Below are 22,145 nucleotides of genomic sequence, written 5' to 3' on the forward strand. Positions count from 1 at the left end.
TGGGAATTCTTTATGAAATCAAAGTGTCCAGATGACTGGATTCATGAAATCCACTGTACATAGTCATTCAACAAAGCAGAGGGGTGTCTACATATAACTATGTATTGGTTCATCGCCTCCTTGTAATTCTATCAAGAAAATGTATGTGTTTATCACATACTACAGTATATTATATAATATTGGCTGTCTCAAGACCTTCTTAACATATACACATTGCATGATTTCTGACATCCTCGATACTCCAGGGGTTATGTCACTTTCACTCTCTACACCCCTGGAATATGTCATAACAAAATTGAAGGCACACGGCTAACTAATTGATTGGTCTCAGGTAAAAAAACAACTGAGCAATCACTAGGCTCATACCTGTCCTTTGAACATTACAGAGGAGTGACACCCGACTTCAAAGCTAGTCAATTTCACTATTACGAGGCTTACAAATTCTTTTGATGTACATCAAAGGATCAAACTAGTCTTCTCGTTTCATCGATACGGTGGTGAACACTGAGCCTTCGTTTTTGCTAAGACATATTCCAGGGGTGCAATGAGCAAAAGTGAGCATAACCCCTGGAGTATCCATGCAACAGGATTGGCAGACAAGCACATGTCATTAATCCATTTCTGTGATTTCTTCAAAGTGAGGAGTCGTGTACATAACCCAAACCATTATGAAATTCTACCAGTACATATATTTAACATATAAAAAAGACTTACAATGCCTCCTTTCCCATTTCTTTTCTCCAACATGGAGCGAACACTGCATTTCCATGGAAACAACACTATATGATTGATGTATTGAACAAGGATATATCTGTTATGGTTAGATTCCCGAGCATAAATCCTCGCAACTATACAGTTTAGCACTGGTAGTAGCCAACATTTGATGACGGTCATTTGGTGGAATGCAATGTCAAACAGTATGGGTAAAGTCAATTAGCCTAGATTAAATAGTCAGAGTCTCACATTTGGCAAATAAGCAGTCAAACCTTGTTATTATTAAAATCATTCACCACCACACACATCCTATTAAAATCTATAACAATAATATTATATAACAATTACAACTACGCTTCTCCTGGGGGTCAAACTGGCACAGCACTAAATACAATCTTTGGTTCCTCAATGTCAGCTTTGCTCTGTACCAGTCTGAGCTCCATCTGTTCCGGAGTGGGCTTATTTCCTTTCCCAGCCAAACCTATAAAACAACAAATGCTTCGTGTAAGATTAGTGTGTCCATAAGCAAGCCATATGGCATATCACAATGAATTTTGTGCTGATTAAGTTCTAAACTCATATTAACTTGGGGAGTAATGTGTAGGCTAGCTGGTTTGTCCCAATTTTAAGAATGACCTCATCTCTGACCCTTTAAATTGACCCTAGGATCTGGAGATTGTATGTAATGGCATTGTCTATTCACGATACATCCTTTTGCAAAGTTTCATAAACAATATTACCGTAAACAGAAATTATTGCCCAAAGGAATAAAATAACTTGAAATAGACCTTCAACTACAATCTTGAGCTAATAGGTATGGACCTGATAGTGGTGTGTGATTGACCTGACCCAAAGCTGTAACCTTGACCTTAGGTATGGACCTGCCAGTGCTATGTGCCTGACCTTACCCAAAACTGTAACTTTGACCTTAGAAATGGACCTGGCATTGGTAAATGACAGATCTGAATTGGACCTGACAGTGGTATGCGACTGATCTGATATTATTTTAGTGCAAAGTAATTTTTATTTCATGTGGAAACAGAACTTTTAAATTTATAGATTCACCTTGCTATAAATCAACATTGCTTCAGAAAATAACCCATTTAAATCAAAATTCATGCTTATGAACTTTGATTATTTTGAGTATCCCATTTAGCTTCTTTTCCCCTTGCCTCATTCTCAATAACAAGGTATATATAAGTATTTAGAGGAATGCAATGAAGACATATAACTCACAATGCGCATGGGTAACAGTCCTCGTTATCACTGCTTGGACAATTGACACTGTCTTCTCTAGTGCAACCTGGAACAATATAGCTCAGTGTAGGTAAAAAATTATAAGATTTTTATATTTTTTTAATAACATAGTGTTTTCCCTTTCATTTAAACTAAATTAGTATTTCTACAGGTTAAATGTCAACATCCCAAAAAAGAAATATTTTTCCAAATTCATATTTAGTTAAAAGTAGAAGTTGTATAATATATAAGTATTTCAGTGGACATAAATAGCTTTTTTATCTAACAATTACTGATATTCATTGATAAATATTCTTTTGTGTATTCTTATGTCAATTAAAACAGGTAAATTAAAAAAAGATAACTCTTATATCTACACTGGTACTGCTCACCTTGAGGTTTTGGTCTTTCTGTATCCAGGCGAGGAGACAGGCAGCAAATAGATCTCCTGTGCCCACAAACGTCTGATCGATGAAGGGCATATCTATCCGGTACCGCTCCATACTAGTACTCCCATCTGTGTGCAAAACAGGAAATTCATGTCACATTAATATTGATAGGAGTTATTTTGGTATATCAACATTTTAACAGATAATACTTTCACGCCTAAGTCCAAGTACTTTACATTGTGACATAAAAGCATTCTTCACAATTATAAACCAGTGTTATTTGTAGTTTTAAAATCATAGATATTTCCCAGTTTTTTTTATTTATTTTTTTCAAAAGTAAATTTCAATGACCAGTACTTGCACTAGAAAGCAGAGGTCCAGAGGGCCTGCTTCACTCACCAGGACATCTAAGTGATAATGGCAAAATATTCTCCTTTAAATATTGCAATATTTCCCCATTGTGGGCTCTATGTTTTTGGTCTTATGGATGCTTCATGGCAAATTTGGTTAAGATCTGTATACATGTATATGATTATAGCATTTTGATCTCAGCCATTTCTAAGATAAAATCCTGTGACTACGTCCTTGGGGGCGGGACCAGATCCAATGGCTAATCCTGGTACATGTAATATGGTTGCGTTCTTTTCTTCATGACCAGCAAGTGCACATTTTCTCATAGGGTGGGACTTTCAACCATTTGCAAGCTAGGACCCAAGGACTTTGTCCACAGGAACTGGCAGGAACTGAGTAAACCACAGTAGCATAAGTTTATTCATCTCGTCACATAATATACACAATTTCATATAGGGTCATTAGGGGAATCTCATACATTTGAATGTGATGACCAAGTCCCCAGAGGCCTAGCCAAACTATGTGCCATGCTCAAAAGCATGACATTGTCTTGTGTCTTCTTGTCCAGTATTATATTGGTAATGGGGTGGGGATCTTGGAACATTTCAATGTTGTGATCTTGGTACTCAGTTCCCGGGACGGTGAAACTCCAGGGCCAATAGTTGTATGATTGTGTACATATGGTTAGTGTTCGGGGATCTCAAATGTTTCCATGTTTGAAATGACCCTGCGTCACAGTTACCAGGAGCAAGGCCAAACCTCAGGGACAATCCTGACATCATGATTGTGTTCTTCTCTTCAAGCCAAGGAAACAGGTACCTGGTATATGGTACTAGGATGGAAATCTCAACCATTTCCTATTTATGGAACAAGGTCACATGTGCCTTAACAAGCAAATCAAGGTCATTTATATGAGGACACAATAGATAGTAATCAATACCAGGTGTAACAAGAGAAAGAGAAATGCAACGGCCAGACTGGGGTTTGAACCCGGGACCCTCTCAACTCTAGACAGACGCTCTACCAATTGAGCTACCGGGTGGCCAACGATCGACCCAGTCCAGTTCCGCTACACATGTACCTTCTTCCTATATATCACAACCCTGGGCCTTACTGAAATTAAGACAAGTTTAAAATGTTTTACCAATCCTAGCCTATTTTGACCTTGACCTCACCAAGAGCTTCAAGTTAACTTTTGGTTTCAACGTAATATTTTAGAACACATTTCACACTGCTGGTCTATATAACATACTCAAGTATTATGGCTCTAGACCTTATGGTTCTTAAGATAATTTAAACTGTGTAGCACTTTAACCCAGAACTAGCCAAATATGACTCTGAGCTTTATGAAACCTCAGAAGAAGATTCTTAAAACCAATTACAGACCATGTTGCAATTTTACCCTGGCCAAAGCTTAAAGTTGCCCTATGACCTCAACCCAGTAAATCATAAAAATTCTGCATTGCTGGTCTACATAACATTACCACGATACCTTGAAAGCAGGTCAAGGTCATTTATATGAGGAAATTGTCTAGCACTCAGTCCCATGTACTTACTGGTCAAACATCAGGATCTTGAGTCTTTTAGATTTCAAGACGACATTGTTCAAAGAAATATTGATTGAGGGATGGATGATGGCGGACAGAAGCTCACATGTGCTTTTTGCCAGGTAGGTTGGTAAAAACCAATTTGACAATGAAGGTGTGAAAATGAGTAAATCGCCCCTGACCTGACCATCTGCCGAATCAATGAACATTTTTTTCTAACAGAGCTACATGACCACATCCTTACTCTTTATGGAGCTGGCCAGCCCAACTATAGTGTCATCAGGCCCCAGGTCACTGCTACTGATGACCACTGTCTTTGGCCCCATACCGTGCAGAATCTGCATTGCCTTCCACGCATCAGCCTCTGTCTTTATCTCCACTCCTGTCAGCAACCTGTAACAGTCGAGCATGTGACTTATCTCTCCACTTATAACTCATGCTATTATAACAGCTGCAGAGTTAAAGGTTAATGGGATCTAATGTCACACTGACGTAGAACCTTAAAAACAGTAAATGGTTAAGTGTTGTTTAACGATTCTTTTACTTCTTGGCCCAGGGTTATGATATTTGGCTAGTAGGTACACTGGGATTTGATGCTATGAAGTTTCTTCAAATAAATGACCTTAACCTATTTCCAAGGTCACTATGGGCAAACATGTTGATAACTTCAAACAAAATTACCTTAAGAGTTATAGTTATATAGGTCTCGAGACTTTATACTCGATTAGCAATGCAGATTTTTTTTATAAACTAAGACGGAGTCAAACGTAAAATTTAAACTCGGGCCAATATCAAAGGCCAACATTGGCTGTGATTGGTCAGTAGCTTTAACCACTTTCATATGCTATAGCCAGTAGGTACATGTAACTGGTATGGAGTGCTATCTAGTTTCCTGGGCCTACTTTCAATGTCACAGGGATCAAAAATATTTTAAATATTTCCAACAACATCATCTATAAAACCCTAAAGCCTAGAACCACAAGACTTGGATAAGTTGTGAAGAGCATCAGTCTTTTTTCTGGTATGTAACATTCAGTTATAAGGCAAAATTTTAAGGACTAACCAGGTTCAAAGGTCAACATTTGGTATGATTAAAGCATTGAACATTATTTCAAATTCAATAAGGGTCTGGGTTGTGATAACATGGAAGTTATTACCTAAAACAGAACACTGAATAGTACATTATAAGGTTTCCTTATATACATAAACTTGACTTACTTTCAAGGTCACTGGGGCTCTTGAGACTGGTCAAGGTGTACACATGTACTCCATAACCTTATACCAATTGGTCTGACATGAAAAACACAGTCATGCTACCAGGATTTGCCCTGGGAGTCTATAGCCCTATTCCTGGAGACCTAGTCTGTAGGTCATAACATGGAAAGCTTTGAGATACCCACCCAGCTATCTAATCATATCTACCAGGATTAGCCTTGGAGAATTGGTCCCAGGGTCATAACATGGAAATGGTTGATATCAAAAACCTATAACAAAATACGTATTTATAACGATACCAACCAAATCTGGTACGAAGCATTGTTGGGACCAGAGAGATAGAGCCGGAAATGGTGAAACAATTGCAACACAAATAGGAGAATATTTTTGCTATCATTGCTAAAATACTCAAGTGAGTAACACAAGGCGGTCTGGCCCTCTTCTGTTTTGTAACTTGAATCAGTAAGACTGTCTTATCTTGAATTTGGGAGCTAGGTTATCTTCTTGATATACTTCAGTACTTACTCAGCTTCAAACTGGTTTGGCGTAACAATGTCTGCAAGTGGTAAAATGACTTTCTTGTACACCTCCAGTAGTTCTGTGGGCACATACTGAAACAGACATCTACGTGTTATTTTCTGGTATGTGTTTTCCTTTTGTTTAAGGACTCAAACTGCAAAATTCAAACAGTGCAATTCTTAAACCGATATTTGAAGATTTGCCAGGTTGTTTTATCGGACCAATTATAGCAGACCTTACTTTAAATAAATTACTCCGCTGGAAAAAATTACATGTAAGCATTCTTTGGGGTATTGTCATACAAACACATATGAATCTTAAACTTGATATATTATATACCTGTGTATATATATCATATAAAGGTTTTGTGCAGTCATTACCTGGATGGGATGTTATTTACTGTGTAGTATAATAAAAGAAGGACACCATGAAGTGTACCAGTATAGGGAGGGGCACTGTGTAGTATTACAAGTATAGAGAGGGACACTGTGTTGTATACCAGTATAGGGAGGGGCACTGTGTAGTAAACCAGTATAGGGAGGGACACTGTGTAGTATACCAGTATAGGGAGGGGCACTGTAGTATACCAGTATAGGCAGGGACACTGTGTAGTATACCAGTATAGGGAGGGCACTGTGTCGTATACCAGTATAGGGAGGGACACTGTGTCGTATACCAGTATAGGGAGGGACACTGTGTAGTGGACCAGAATAGGGAGGGACACTGTAGTGTACCAGTATAGGGAGGGTCACTGTGTAGTATACCAGTATAGGGAGGGACACTGTATAGTATACCAGTATAGGGAGGGACGCTGTGTAGTGTACCAGTATAGGGAGGGACACTACTGTGTAGTGTACCAGTATAGGGAGGGACACTGTAGTATACCAGTATAGGGAGGGGCACTGTGTAGTAAACCAGTATAGGGAGGGACACTGTGTAAGCCAGTATAGGGAGGGACACTGTGTAGTATACCAGCATAGGGAGGGACACTGTATAGTATACCAGTATATATAGGGGGGGACACTGCGTCGTAGACCAGTATAGGGAGGGACACTGTGTAGTATACCAGCATAGGGAGGGACACTGTATAGTATTCCAGTATAGGGTGGGACACTGTGTAGTTTACCAGTATAGGGAGGGACACTGTGTAGTATACCAGGATAGGGAGGGACACTGTGTAGTATACCAGTATATATAGGGAGGGACACTGTGTAGTATACCAGACCAGTATAGGGAGGGACACTGTGTAGTGTACCAGAATAGGGAGGGACACTGTGTAGTATACCAGTATATATAGGGAGGGACATTGTGTAGTATACCAGTATAGGGAGGGGCACTGTAGTATACCAGTATAGGGAGGGACACTGGGTAGTATACCAGTATAGGGAGGGACACTGAAGTAAACCAGTATAGGGAGGGACACTGTGTAGTATACTAGTATAGGGAGGGACACTGTGTAGTGTACCAGTATAGGGAGGGGCACTGTGTAGTATTACAAGTATAGAGAGGGACACTGTGTAGTATACCAGTATAGGGAGGGCACTGTGTAGTAAACCAGTATAGGGAGGGGCACTGTAGTATACCAGTATAGGCAGGGACACTGTGTAGTATACCAGTATAGGGAGGGGCACTGTAGTATACCAGTATAGGCAGGGACACTGTGTAGTATACCAGTATAGGGAGGGCACTGTGTAGTAAACCAGTATAGGGAGGGGCACTGTAGTATACCAGTATAGGCAGGGACACTGTGTAGTATACCAGTATAGGGAGGGCGCTGTAGTATACCAGCATAGTAGTATACCAGTATAGGGAGGGACACTGTGTAGTGGACCAGAATAGGGAGGGACACTGTAGTGTACCAGTATAGGGAGGGACACTGTATAGTATACCAGTATAGGGAGGGACGCTGTGTAGTGTACCAGTATAGGGAGGGACACTACTGTGTAGTGTACCAGTATAGGGAGGGACACTGTGTAGTGTACCAGAATAGGGAGGGACACTGTGTAGTATACCAGTATATATAGGGAGGGACATTGTGTAGTATACCAGTATAGGGAGGGGCACTGTAGTATACCAGTATAGGCAGGGACACTGTGTAGTATACCAGTATAGGGAGGGCACTGTGTAGTAAACCAGTATAGGGAGGGGCACTGTAGTATACCAGTATAGGTAGGGACACTGTGTAGTATACCAGTATAGGGAGGGCACTGTGTAGTAAACCAGTATAGGGAGGGACACTGTGTAAGCCAGTATAGGTAGGGACACTGTGTAGTATACCAGTATAGGGAGGGCACTGTGTCGTATACCAGTATAGGGAGGGACACTGGGTAGTATACCAGTATAGGGAGGGACACTGTAGTGTACTAGTATAGGGAGGGCGCTGTAGTATACCAGCATAGGGAGGGACACTGTATAGTATACCAGTATATATAGGGAGGGACACTGTGTCGTATACCAGTATAGGGAGGGACACTGTGTAGTATACCAGTATAGGGAGGGACACTGTGTAGTATACCAGTATATATAGGGAGGGACATTGTGTAGTATACCAGTATAGGGAGGGACACTGAAGTAAACCAGTATAGGGAGGGACACTGAAGCATACCAGTATAGGGAGGGACACTGTGTGGGACACTGTGTAGTATACCAGTATAGGGAGGGCACTGTGTCGTATACCAGTATAGGGAGGGATACTGTGTAGTATACCAGTATAGGGAGGGACACTGAAGTATACCAGCATAGGGAGGGACACTGTAGTGAACCAGTATAGGGAGGGACACTGTAGTGTACCAGTATAGGGAGGGACACTGTGTAGTATACCAAGTATACCAGTATAGGGAGGGACACTGTGTAGTAAACCAGTATAGGGAGGGACACTGTGTAGTATACCAGGATAGGGAGGGACACTGTATAGTATACCAGTATAGGGAGGGACACTGGGTAGTGTACCAGTATAGGGAGGGACACTGTAGTATACCAGTATAGGGAGGGACACTGTAGTGTACTAGTATAGGGAGGGCGCTGTAGTATACCAGCATAGGGAGGGACACTGTATAGTATACCAGTATAGGGTGGGACACTGTGTAGTATACCAGTATAGGGAGTGACACTGTAGTGTACTAGTATAGGGAGGGCGCTGTAGTATACCAGCATAGGGAGGGACACTGTATAGTATACCAGTATATATAGGGAGGGACACTGTGTAGTATACCAGTTTAAAGAGGGACACTGAAGTATACCAGCATAGGGAGGGAAACTGTAGTGAACCAGTATAGGGAGGGACACTGTAGTGTACCAGTAAAGGGAGGGACACTGTGTAGTATACCAGTATATATAGGGATGGACACTGTGTAGTATACCAGTATAGGGAGGGCACTGTGTAGGATTCCAGTATAGGGAGGGACATTGTGTAGTATACCAGTATAGGGAGGGACACTGGGTAGTGTACCAGTATAGGGAGGGACACTGTGTAGTAGGCCAGTATAGGGAGGGCACTGTAGTATACCAGGATAGGGAGGGACACTGTATAGTATACCAGTATATATAGGGAGGGACACTGTGTAGTATACCAGTATATATAGGGATGGACACTGTGTAGTATACCAGTATAGGGAGGGCACTGTGTAGTATTCCAGTATAGGGAGGGACATTGTGTAGTATACCAGTATAGGGAGGGACACTGGGTAGTGTACCAGTATAGGGAGGGACACTGTAGTATACCAGTATAGGGAGGGACTCTGTGTAGTATACCAGTATAGGGAGGGACGCTAAATTATACCAGTATAGGGAGGGACACTGTGTAGTATACAAGTTTAGAGAGGGACACTGAAGTATACCAGCATAGGGAGGGCCACTGTAGTGAACCAGTATAGGGAGGGACACTGTAGTGTACCAGTAAAGGGAGGGACACTGTGTAGTATACCAGTATATATAGGGAGGGACACTGTGTAGTATACCAGTTTAAAGAGGGACACTGAAGTATACCAGCATAGGGAGGGCCACTGTAGTGAACCAGTATAGGGAGGGACACTGTAGTGTACCAGTAAAGGGAGGGACACTGTGTAGTATACCAGTATATATAGGGATGGACACTGTGTAGTATACCAGTATAGGGAGGGCACTGTGTAGTAAACCAGTATAGGGAGGGACACTGTGTAGTATACCAGAATAGGGAGGTACACTGTGTAGTGTACCAGTATAGGGAGGGACACTGTGTAGTATCCCAGTATAGGGAGGGACACTGTGTAGTGTACCAGTATAGGGCGGGACACTGTGTAGTAGACCAGTATAGGGAGGGACACTGAAGTATACCAGCATAGGGAGGGACACTGTAGTGAACCAGTATAGGGAGGGACTCTGTAGTGTACCAGTATAGGGAGGGACACTGTAGTGTACCAACCAGTATAGGGAGGGACACTGTATAGTATACCAGTATAGGGTGGGACACTGTGTAGTATACCAGTATAGGGAGGGACACTGTGTAGTATACCAGTTTAGAGAGGGACACTGAAGTATACCAGCATAGGGAGTGTAGGGGGGGTTGAGTAGTGCAAACTATAGGGATGGTATGCTGGGTAGTATAAAATTATAGGGAAGGGAACCTGGGTAGTATAAAATTATAGGGATGGGAACCTGGGTAGTATAAAATTATAGGGAAGGGAACCTGGGTAGTATAAAATTATAGGGATGGGAACTTTGGTAGTATAAACATTATAGGGAAGGGATGCTGGGTAGTATAAAATTATAGGGAAGGAAACTTTGGTAGTATAAAAATTATAGGGAAGGGATGCTGGGTAGTATAAAATTATAGAGAAGGAATCTTTGGTAGTATAAAAATTATAAGGAAGGGATGCTGGGTAGTATTGAATTATAGGGAAGGAAACTTTGGTAGTATACAAATTATAGGGAAGGGATGCTGGGTAGTATTAAATTATAGGGAAGGAAACTTTGGTAGTATAAAATTATAGGGAAGGGATGCTGGGTAGTATTAAATTACAGGGAAGGGATGCTGGGTAGTATTAAATTATAGGGAAGGGATGCTGGGTAATATAAAATTATAGGTAAGGGAACCTGGGTAGTATAAAATTAAAGGGAAGAGATGCTGGGTAATATAAAATTATAGGGAAGGGATGCTGGGTAATATAAAATTATAGGGAAGGGATGCTGGGTAATATAAAATTATAGGAAAGGGAACCTGGGTAGTATACCATGGGTCACCGAATAGTATAATATACTAACCCTAGCCGCGATGCATATCTACATATTATCACATAACCAATACAATCGTGTAACACATACTATATTTACTGTGTTACATTAGTATTGTCATTTACATTATATAATGTATTAGGCAATCACTAAATCTCCAGAACATCTTAAAAGTTCTATGCACAGATTTTAATAAAGATGATTATGCATTCATGGGTCATAGACTTTTTTACGACAAAATTAAAGCATTTTTCCAGCATATTACAAGCATTATTCTCAGGTATGTTTTAAAAATTAAAATTAATCTCAACAGATTTATATTGACCAGTTCCCTGTTCATGACAAATTTATATTGATTAAAAACATTAAAAATCTGTCATCAACAAAACTTGAAGCATTACTTCAACAAAAAGAATTAATTTAATTGTCTCCAGTTTATGTTCCAACACTTTTTAATGATACACCTATTTTTGACTGCTTGTCAAGTACTGACCTTAGTTCTAGCACTTTGATTGGCTGTATGAACCATGGTATTGTTACACCTGTGTTGTTATACTATACAAACTTTATAATTTATCATCTCAACATTATAGTACCGGCATATTGACAAAAATGATGCCATGCTCCACGTACCAAAGCAAGACCTCTCATAGTCTGATAGTCTGTGTATGATGATACTGTTGGGTATTCCGTCTTTGCGTATTGCAGAGTTATCTTCTCTTGGGAGCAGGTATTGATTGTTACGTCATTGGTTTGTGCGAGAAAATTACGTCGTTTTCTCAAAAATTGATGACGTTACTCTCACAAACAAGTGACGTAACAATCAATACTTGCTCCCAAAAGAAGATAACTCTGCAATACGCAAAGACGGAATAAGGCTAGCAGTGAACTATACATATACTGGACATCACTAAGCTGCTGATACTACTCACAGAATCAGAGCTGTTGTTGTTTGACATGTAAACATTGAATATAACACTCACCCATAAGCCACCTGCCAAGCCAACCTAATAACAGAATCCTTGTCAATATATATAGACACCCTTTCAATCAGTCACTCATATCTAACAGGAGAGTTAAGTTCCTTTTAGAACATGGTAGTTTTAGTTATTGCTACGCTCATTTTAATGTTAAAAGATAAAGGTATTTCAAAACATAAATTTTATTCATGTCATTATCAGCTTGGTTTAATAGCCTTTTCTGCCGTTGTCTTTATGCTCCATTCTTCATGTTTGTCAAGGTAGCATAAAAAGAATACAAACAATATTCAGTACATAAAGATCAAGTATATCAAAAAAGCAGAGTTGCTAATATATATTTTAAAAATAAAAAAATATCTACTAAATCTACTGTATATCTTTATAAAAGTTCTTACCATTTTACCATTATCCCCCATCACTGGGTCACACACTGCAACAAAAACGTAAAACAGTTTTTATTTTACACCTACCTATATTGCAAACACTAATACATACAGCCTACCTATATCACAAGCACTAATACATACAGCCTACCTATATCACAAACACTAATACATACAGTCTACCTATAGCACAAACACTAATACATACAGCCTACCTATAGCACAAACACTAATACATACAGCCTACCTATATCACAAACACTAATACATACAGCCTACCTATAGCACAAACACTAATACATACAGCCTACCTATAGCACAAACACTAATACATACAGCCTACCTATAGCACAAACACTAATACATACAGCCTACCTATAGCACAAACACTAATACATACAGCCTACCTATAGCACAAACACTAATACATACAGCCTACCTATAGCACAAACACTAATACATACAGCCTACCTATAGCACAAACACTAATACATACAGCCTACCTATAGCACAAACACTAATACATACAGCCTACCTATAGCACAAACACTAATACATACAGCCTACCTATAGCACAAACACTAATACATACAGCCTACCTATAGCACAAACACTAATACATACAGCCTACCTATAGCACAAACACTAATACATACAGCCTACCTATAGCACAAACACTAATACATACAGCCTACCTATAGCACAAACACTAATACATACAGCCTACCTATAGCACAAACACTAATACATACAGCCTACCTATAGCACAAACACTAATACATACAGCCTACCTATAGCACAAACACTAATACATACAGCCTACCTATAGCACAAACACTAATACATACAGCCTACCTATAGCACAAACACTAATACATACAGCCTACCTATAGCACAAACACTAATACATACAGCCTACCTATAGCACAAACACTAATACATACAGCCTACCTATAGCACAAACACTAATACATACAGCCTACCTATAGCACAAACACTAATACATACAGCCTACCTATAGCACAAACACTAATACATACAGCCTACCTATAGCACAAACACTAATACATACAGCCTACCTATAGCACAAACACTAATACATACAGCCTACCTATAGCACAAACACTAATACATACAGCCTACCTATAGCACAAACACTAATACATACAGCCTACCTATAGCACAAACACTAATACATACAGCCTACCTATAGCACAAACACTAATACATACAGCCTACCTATAGCACAAACACTAATACATACAGCCTACCTATAGCACAAACACTAATACATACAGCCTACCTATAGCACAAACACTAATACATACAGCCTACCTATAGCACAAACACTAATACATACAGCCTACCTATAGCACAAACACTAATACATACAGCCTACCTATAGCACAAACACTAATACATACAGCCTACCTATAGCACAAACACTAATACATACAGCCTACCTATAGCACAAACACTAATACATACAGCCTACCTATAGCACAAACACTAATACATACAGCCTACCTATAGCACAAACACTAATACATACAGCCTACCTATAGCACAAACACTAATACATACAGCCTACCTATAGCACAAACACTAATACATACAGCCTACCTATAGCACAAACACTAATACATACAGCCTACCTATAGCACAAACACTAATACATACAGCCTACCTATAGCACAAACACTAATACATACAGCCTACCTATAGCACAAACACTAATACATACAGCCTACCTATAGCACAAACACTAATACATACAGCCTACCTATAGCACAAACACTAATACATACAGCCTACCTATAGCACAAACACTAATACATACAGCCTACCTATAGCACAAACACTAATACATACAGCCTACCTATAGCACAAACACTAATACATACAGCCTACCTATAGCACAAACACTAATACATACAGCCTACCTATAGCACAAACACTAATACATACAGCCTACCTATAGCACAAACACTAATACATACAGCCTACCTATAGCACAAACACTAATACATACAGCCTACCTATAGCACAAACACTAATACATACAGCCTACCTATAGCACAAACACTAATACATACAGCCTACCTATAGCACAAACACTAATACATACAGCCTACCTATAGCACAAACACTAATACATACAGCCTACCTATAGCACAAACACTAATACATACAGCCTACCTATAGCACAAACACTAATACATACAGCCTACCTATAGCACAAACACTAATACATACAGCCTACCTATAGCACAAACACTAATACATACAGCCTACCTATAGCACAAACACTAATACATACAGCCTACCTATAGCACAAACACTAATACATACAGCCTACCTATAGCACAAACACTAATACATACAGCCTACCTATAGCACAAACACTAATACATACAGCCTACCTATAGCACAAACACTAATACATACAGCCTACCTATAGCACAAACACTAATACATACAGCCTACCTATAGCACAAACACTAATACATACAGCCTACCTATAGCACAAACACTAATACATACAGCCTACCTATAGCACAAACACTAATACATACAGCCTACCTATAGCACAAACACTAATACATACAGCCTACCTATAGCACAAACACTAATACATACAGCCTACCTATAGCACAAACACTAATACATACAGCCTACCTATAGCACAAACACTAATACATACAGCCTACCTATAGCACAAACACTAATACATACAGCCTACCTATAGCACAAACACTAATACATACAGCCTACCTATAGCACAAACACTAATACATACAGCCTACCTATAGCACAAACACTAATACATACAGCCTACCTATAGCACAAACACTAATACATACAGCCTACCTATAGCACAAACACTAATACATACAGCCTACCTATAGCACAAACACTAATACATACAGCCTACCTATAGCACAAACACTAATACATACAGCCTACCTATAGCACAAACACTAATACATACAGCCTACCTATAGCACAAACACTAATACATACAGCCTACCTATAGCACAAACACTAATACATACAGCCTACCTATAGCACAGACACTAATACATACAGCCTACCTATAGCACAAACACTAATACATACAGCCTACCTATAGCACAAACACTAATACATACCACAGACACTAATACATACAGCCTACCTATAGCACAAACACTAATGCATACAGCCTACCTATAGCACAGACACTAATACATACAGCCTACCTATAGCACAAATACTAATGCATACAGCCTACCTATATCTCAAACACTAGTAAATACAGCCAACATGGTGATAATTGTCAAGATGCTAAATATTGCAAAAATATAAAATGAGTTCACAATCTATAGTTCAACAGTTCACTGCTGTGAATGTATTGTAGATACTGAGTTACTGTTTATCGAGTTACTGTGTTGAGCAACTGAATATGATCTTTCATTGAATCAATGTATATAGGTCACAATATATTAAATCAATCTAGATATTGAGTCAACATAGATGTTGAGTCAACATAGATGTTGAGTCAATGTAATCTGTATTGAGTCAAAGTAGATATTGAGTCAACATAGACGTTGAGTCAATGTAATATATATTGAGTCAACATAGATTTTGAATCAGTGTAATCTATATTGAGTCAACATTGATGATGAGTCAATGTAATCTTTATTGAGTCAAAGAAGATATTGAGTCAACATGGATATTGAGTCAATGTAATATATATTGAGTCAACATATATGTTGAATCAGTGTAATCTATATTGAGTCAACATTGATGATGAGTCAATGTAATCTATATTGAGTCAAAGTAGATATTGAGTCAATGTAATCGTTTTTGAGTCAAAGTAGATATTGAGTCAACATAGATATTGAGTCAATGTAATATATGTTGAGTCAAAGTAGATATTGAGTCAACATAGATGTTGAATCAGTGTAATCTATATTGGGTCAACATAGATGTTGAATTAGTGTAATCTATATTGAGTCAAAGAAGATATTGAGTCAATGTAATCGTTATTCAGCCAAAGTAGATATTGAGTCAATGTAATCTATCTTGAGTCAAAGTAAATAGTGAGTCAACATCAGAGTCAAAGTAGATATTGAGTCAACATTGATGATGAGTCAATGTAATCTATATTGAGTCAAAGTAGATACTGAGTCAACGTATATGTTGAGTCAATGTAATCTATATTGAGTCAAAGTAGATATTGTGTCAACATAGATGTTGAGTCAGTGTAATCTATATTGAGTCAACATAGATGTTGAGTCAATGTAATCTATATTGAGTCAAAGTAGATATTGAATTAACATAGATGTTGAGTCAATATTATGTAGATATTGTTGTATCATAAATCTGAAAGTGGAGATCTGGTATCATATAATATGTCATTGGATACACATTTAAATTGAGGTTTGGTTTCATATTGAAAAATGCCTCCTGATACACACTTAAATCAATCATATTACCATATGTCAGATTAGGATTTTGTTTTCGTAGATTTTGGATGATCTCTCCGACCTTCTCCAGGAATGATTTTGACCCTATGTACCCTGAAATACATACATATATAACACAATAATGTTGATAAATAAGTACTAATTGTAATGAACCTACATATGAAAGTTGAGCAAAATCAACCAATATTTAATTTCGACCAATCAGAGGCTGTGGTGAAAAATAATAAGAAGAAGAAGAAATGGAGTAATACCGATTAGTCCCCCACTTCGTTTGGAGGACTTAATAAGAAACGGAGCAAACACAATATGTCCCCCTACTCCGTTAGGGGAACATAATTACATATGTAATTAAATAGATCACTTTCCCCAAAGTGTCTAAGCCAGGAGGCGAACTTTGTACTAGGGCAGTGCAGGGAAGGCCCTACAGGAGCAGAGTATAGATTACAATGTACTAGCTATAAAGTGCAGTGCTCCACCTATTAAGTCAAGGATGTGCTCTTCTGAAGTTTAAATTACATTCAAGTCTCGTTTTTAAAAGCAAACATGCATCTAAAAATTAGTGAAAAAAACTAGATACACAGTGACCCTCGCAACCCCCACCTCCCCAATTATTTTTTACTGTTTTAAGAGAAATACATTTTCTTACAATTCGATGAATATTAAGAAAAGCTAGTCTTCAGAACTTTTATATCAATCTTTAAATTTAATCGTTGTAATTTTTCTGTGAAATTTATCATTTTCAAACAGAACAATCTCATACAATATTGAAATGTATTGAAAGACTTTGTTATTACCTGTCAATAGTAGACCTGTTATTACCTGTCAATAGTAGACCTGTTATTACCTGTCAATAGTAGACCTGTTATTACTTATCAATAGTAGACCTGTTATTACCTGTCAATTGTAGACCTGTTATTACCTGTCAATAGTAGACCAGTTATTACCTGAGTAAGACCTGTTATTACCTGTCAATAGTAGACCTGTTATTACCTGCCAATAGTAGATCTGATATTACCTGTCAATAGTAGAGCTGTTATTACCTGTCAATAGTAGATATGTTATTTCTTGTCAATAGTAGATATGTTATTCCCTGCCAATAGTAGATCTGATGTTACCGGTCAATAATAGACTTGTTATTACCTGTCAATAGTAGATCTGATATTTCCTGTCAAAAGTAGACCTGTTATTTCTTGTTAATAGTAGATATGTTATTACCTGTCAATAGAAGACTTGTTATTACCTGTCAATAGTAGATCTGATATTTCCTGTCAAAAGTAGACCTGTTATTTCTTGTTAATAGTAGATATGTTATTACCTGTCAATAGAAGACTTGTTATTACCTGTCAATAGTAGATCTGATATTACCTGTCAATAGTAGAGCTGTTATTACCTGTCAATAGTAGATATGTTATTACCTGTCAATAGAAGACTTGTTATTACCTGTCAATAGTAGATCTGATATTTCCTGTCAAAAGTAGACCTGTTATTTCTTGTTAATAGTAGATATGTTATTACCTGTCAATAGAAGACTTGTTATTACCTGTCAATAGTAGATCTGATATTTCCTGTCAATAGTAGACCTGTTATTACCTGCCAATAGTAGATCTGATATAACCTGTCAATAGTAGACCTGTTATTACCTGGGTAAGACCTGTTATTACCTGTCAATAGTAGACTTGTTATTACCTGTCAATAGTAGATCTGATATTACCTGTCAATAGTAGAGCTGTTATTACCTGTCAATAGTAGATATGTTATTTCTTGTCAATAGTAGATATTTTATTACCTGCCAATAGTAGATCTGATGTTACCTGTCAATAATAGACTTGTTATTACCTGTTAATAGTAGATCTGATATTACCTGTCAATAGTTGACCTGTTATTACCTGTCAATAGTAGATATGTTATCACCTGTCAATAATAGACTTGTTATTACCTGTCAATAGTAGACTTGTTATTACCTGTCAATAGTAGACTTGTTATTACCTGCCAATAGTAGATCTAATATTACCTGTCAATAGTAGATATGTTATTACCTGTCAATAGTAGACTTGTTATTACCTGTCAATAGTAGATCTGATATTTCCTGTCAATAGTAGACCTGTTATTACCTGGGTAAGACCTGTTATTACCTGTCAATAGTAGACTTGTTATTACCTGTCAATAGTAGACTTGTTATTACCTGTCAATAGTAGATCTGATATTACCTGTCAATAGTAAACCTGTTATTACCTGTCAATAGTAGACCTGCTATTACCTGTCAATAGTAGACCTGTTATTACTTATCAATAGTAGACCTGTTATTACCTGTCAATAGCAGATATGTTATTACCTGTCAATAATAGACTTGGTATTACCTGTCAATAGCAGATCTAATATTACCTGTCAATAGTAGATATGTTATTTCTTGTCAATAGTAGATATGTTATTACCTGCCAATAGTAGATCTGATGTTACCTGTCAATAATAGACTTGTTATTACCTGTCAATAGTAGATCTGATTTTACCTGTCAATAGTAGACCTGTTATTACTTGTCAATAGTAGATATGTTATTGCCTGTCAATAGTAGACCTGTTATTACCTGTCAATAGTAGATATGTTTTTACCTGTCAATAATAGACTTGTTATTACCTGTTAATAGTAGATCTGATATTACCTGTCAATAGTAGATATGATATTACCTGTCACTAGTAGACCTGTTATTACTTGTCAATAGTAGATATGTTATTAACTGTCAATAGTAGACTTGTTATTACCTGTCAATAGTAGATCTGATATTACCTGTCAATAGTAGATATGATATTACCTGTCACTAGTAGACCTGTTATTACTTGCCAATAGTAGATCTAATATTATCTGTCAATAGTACACCTGTTATTACCTGTCAATAGTAGATATGTTATTACCTGTCAATAGTAGACTTGTTATTACCTGTCAATAGTAGATCTGATATTACCTGTCAATAGTAGATCTGATATTACCTGCCAATAGTAGACCTGTTATTACCTGTCAATAATAGACCTGTTATTACCTGTGAGTAGACCTGTTATCACCTGTCAATAATAGACCTGTTATTACCTGTCAATAGTACACCTGTTATTACCTGTTAGTAGATGTGTAAAGTGATGAATGTTGTTGCACTTGAGTCCATCATATAAATCATCCATATCAGCAGCATTCAACACCTGACCCTTAAACACTTTATAACCTTTTGGTAATAAAGAGAAACATGGTATTATTTCTGAACAAAATAACAGTTAGTATTTTGCAATTTTTTCATTAGAATATTATGAAAGAATTTAATTGCAATACATTTATATCTAAAAAAAAAAAAAAAAGGAAAGGAAACTGTTGAAACCATCTTTATCATATTAGATGTTTTATAAACTGATGTTTTACACGCATAAATTAATGCCAAATTAATGTAACAAACTTACCTGTATGATTGGAGAACTGTACAGAATTTACTGTGCTCACATCAAATCCCAGAACCTGGTTAAACACAAAATTTAACATGTCAAACTTTATATCTTTATAATTATCTTTATTTAACGTCTTGTACAATTGTCAACAACAAACATAAGCTCTGTAGAGCTTTTATTACGCCGCCGCTAAGGGAACAAATGATGTTTTTGCGGTGGAGAAAAACCCACGGGGAGAAACCACCGTGCCATTGAAGGGATAACAACTAACCTTATCAGACATCACTCTCATTTTCTGCCACCACTATGCCATTATACGTGCTATTGTAGCGGAAATAGACTGGGTCAATTGCCGACAGCCAAGTAGCTCAATTTGTTGAGCATCAGTCTAGAGTTTAGAGGGTCTCGGTTCAAATCTCGGCAATGCATTTCGTCTCCTGTTACATTTAACGCCCAATGAAATATATCTGTGGAAGGTGGTCCACTATTTATCTTGTGTCTTTGAGGTCGAAAACTTTGTTAAAGGAGGGAGGATTATGCAGCAGAACTGGATCTATAATATCTATCTATATGTTATGTAGTTGGACGAGGAATATTGTTAAAGAATACCTGCCACCCTTGGCTCTCTAGCCCGATGCTCTACCACTGAGCTAAAGGGAAATCCCTACAGCTGGCGCTTGCAAGGCAACCTAATCAATGCACTTCTTTTACACTATTCCCCCCTTTTTTAATCACCAACCCAGGTTCTTTGACTCCCCGCCAAAGGTTCTCCTTCTTTGAACGGGGCGAGGGTCAACGCCACCAGTTTGTAGTAGGATGAGGAAAAGTGATAAAGATAGCGCCGTTGCGGTGGCTCGAACCCGCGACCCTTGGCTCTCCAGCCCGATGCTCTACTGCTGAGCTAAAGGGAAATTCCCTACAGCTGACACTTGTAAGGCAACCTAATTAATGCACTTCTTTTACAGTTATACTCCACAGAGACCAAAATGGCTTTAACCATGGATTGGATTGGTTGTTGCTAAGTCGGTAATAGCTCTGGAAGTCAATGTTGTCTGTTTTTATGTAAACAATGTAAAATATGTATTCTTGTATCTGTATCCTGTAACTTGTATATATATAACTTGTATATAACTGCATGGCAACCAGAGGTAGCTCAATTAGTAAAAACTCAGACTAGAGTTCAGAGGGTCCTAGGTTCGAATCTCAGTCTGCCCGTGCTTTTTTTCTCTCCTGTTACACTACAGTAGCGACTACCATATATTGTATCTCAGCTATATACATGCAAATGTTTCTACACGGACGTGCTTCCTCATAGTTAAGACGTTTGTTAAGCCTACTTTACATAATAAAACACAGTGTTAAAATAGGTACGTCGTACTGACACATGTTGTGTATACAATATAAACCTAGACTACGGATTTTACTTGTTAGCGATTGCTCTGGCATCAATTTGGTCAGTTGGTAAACAAAGTGATATGTCAGTGAAGGTGACCGTGGGAAACTCATGTTTGTGGCTGTACCGGTCAGCCGAATAACTCCTCACCTGGAGAGGAAAGGTGGCACTCTTATTGCCAACATATCCGGAGACGACTGAGCTCTGGATAGACAGGACACGACAATCATCAGTGGAAGCCATTGTCACAAGGCATGTGTGTTCGTGAAATCGTAAAACGTGCTGAGGTCATACACCGTGTACTTCCGGGTCAGC

At 38.1% G+C, this 22,145-nt stretch overlaps 1 protein-coding gene across 2 annotated transcripts; it reads right to left on the reverse strand.

Moving 5' to 3' along the window:
• Positions 1–345: 345 nt before the first annotated feature.
• Positions 346–22,098, reverse strand: LOC110450715 (pyridoxal kinase-like). 2 transcript variants are annotated; one of them, XM_021498383.1, is made up of 11 exons: positions 21,981–22,098; positions 20,453–20,507; positions 20,119–20,223; positions 17,024–17,107; positions 12,555–12,589; positions 12,163–12,186; positions 5,978–6,063; positions 4,482–4,630; positions 2,343–2,467; positions 1,951–2,017; positions 346–1,195 (listed from the first exon to the last, which is right to left on the reverse strand). In XM_021498383.1, exons 1-11 carry the CDS (start codon positions 22,071–22,073, stop codon positions 1,083–1,085), a joined length of 936 nt encoding a protein of 311 aa, XP_021354058.1. In that variant the 5' UTR covers positions 22,074–22,098; the 3' UTR covers positions 346–1,082. The 2 variants fall into 2 exon arrangements, with proteins under 2 accessions (XP_021354058.1, XP_021354059.1); XM_021498384.1 differs by lacking the exon at positions 12,163–12,186 and having other exon boundaries at positions 347–1,195.
• Positions 22,099–22,145: the final 47 nt, after the last annotated feature.

Source organism: Mizuhopecten yessoensis, unplaced genomic scaffold (assembly GCF_002113885.1).
Source record: "Mizuhopecten yessoensis strain PY_sf001 unplaced genomic scaffold, ASM211388v2 scaffold5459, whole genome shotgun sequence".
NCBI classification, from domain to species: domain Eukaryota; kingdom Metazoa; phylum Mollusca; class Bivalvia; order Pectinida; family Pectinidae; genus Mizuhopecten; species Mizuhopecten yessoensis.

Coding starts and splice junctions, on each gene's coding strand:
- LOC110450715 (XM_021498383.1), bottom strand. CDS start 22,073: ATGGCTTCCACTGATGATTGTCGTGTCCTGTCTATCCAGAGCTCAGTC. Junction 20,508..21,980: donor GTGCCACCTTTCCTCTCCAG/GTGAGGAGTTAT, acceptor GTGTTTAACCAG/GTTCTGGGATTTGATGTGAG. Junction 20,224..20,452: donor ACAGTTCTCCAATCATACAG/GTAAGTTTGTTA, acceptor TATTACCAAAAG/GTTATAAAGTGTTTAAGGGT.